The sequence below is a fragment of the Cyprinodon variegatus genome, unplaced genomic scaffold (genome assembly GCF_000732505.1).
Source record: "Cyprinodon variegatus isolate N-32 unplaced genomic scaffold, C_variegatus-1.0 Scaffold525, whole genome shotgun sequence".
NCBI lineage: Eukaryota > Metazoa > Chordata > Actinopteri > Cyprinodontiformes > Cyprinodontidae > Cyprinodon > Cyprinodon variegatus.
In genome coordinates this window covers 573,038-574,407 of record NW_015150978.1, presented here as the reverse complement: position 1 = coordinate 574,407, position 1,370 = coordinate 573,038, and the positions used below count along the sequence as shown (strand labels likewise).

General features: G+C 37.2%; 1 protein-coding gene across 1 annotated transcript in view; it reads right to left on the bottom strand.

The window, feature by feature from the left end:
* The window catches only part of LOC107095129 (CREB-regulated transcription coactivator 1-like), a 46,159-nt gene that overhangs the window by 21,991 nt on the left and 22,798 nt on the right, over positions 1–1,370 (bottom strand). Inside the window, exon 7 of the mRNA XM_015391105.1 lies at positions 712–804. Coding sequence (XP_015246591.1) covers positions 712–804 — 93 coding nt within the window. The remainder of the gene's footprint in view (positions 1–711; positions 805–1,370) is intronic.

The window sequence follows — 1,370 nt, the reverse complement described above, 5'->3', positions numbered from 1 at the left end:
CTTTAAACTGTTTTGTGTTTGGAAAAATATAAATTGTAATGTTAAAAATAAAAAAAAAACTTGACAAAATAAAAACTTACACTACCACTACTCACCAATCTAACATGTTTAGCTCTATAACATTTAAATGCACCACTCCAATGTCTAAGAGAAAAAAATTTAAATAACATTTTTTAATGTATGACCTGCATCACTGTACAGAAGACTGCCATATGATAGAAATATTTACACTGTGCGCATACAATTATTATTATTATTATTTTCCTAATCCCTGACTGATAATTTTTAATCTAGCGTGTATTATAGTATAGATTAAATTCATCATCCAGCTGCTGCTCTGCACAATTCTCTGCCCAAAAGCTGAATTACGCCATCTAGGGGAAAATCACATGTCTTTTTTTTTAAATCACGCGAGAATGTGTACAAAACAACAAAAATGGCGCCGGCAACGCTTGAGGGTCGTTTTCAGCGAATGTCGGTGATTTTAAAGTAATTTTGAGTGATAAATAATTTTTTTTGCGATCATTGCAATTACCCGGCGGGAAAATTCAGTGAAATTTGTATATCCCCGACAATAAAAACTACTTGCCCCGGGCGATCGGGCGATGGTTAACATCGAGCCCTGCTAGGGATAAATAAAGTTGAGTCTAATAGTTTTTGTTAGCCAGAGGAGCGTGTGGGATCAAGGTAAAGAGTTAGGCAGAACCTCACCTGCTGGTTCTGGTGAGTCTGGGGCACTGACTGCTGGTTGAAGAAAGAATACTGGGACAATTGTTGCTCAAGATCCATAGCGCTGATGGCCGCCTGAAGAGACCAGAATACAAAGAATAAATCAGAGAAATCCTGACATTAAAATAATGTATAAACATTCAAAACATAACAAAGAACAGTTTTTTTCCTTCCTTTTTTCCTCTGTCAATCATTACACCACAGTCCAAGTTTGTGAAAGTAAATTAGGTTAAGCATGTTGTTTTGCTGATCTAAAAAAGTTGTGCTTTTTGTTATCTGATTGACTATGTTTTGGAAGTGCTGATAGTGAAAAGACCCGGCTGCAGGTCCAGGTGAGTCTGCTATCTAACCATCTCTGCGTCTGGCTGCTCTATCCTAAAGCAGGCTGCTCAAATACAGTCATTGCTTTGTTGTCGTGCAGCAGTGCATTAGTCTGTTGTTGCTTGCATCAGACTCTGCTGATTAGTTTTTTTCTCAGATCAAAGAGATTGTTGTGGATAATCGGGTCTTTTCTTCTCTATGTACTTCTAGACTGAGATGGTTTTAGTTGCTGTTATCTGACTATTAATGAAAAATGAGTGACTTTAAAGCTTCAAATATTCTTTCCAGGGGTGATGCTGAGAAACTAGTCCATGCATTTG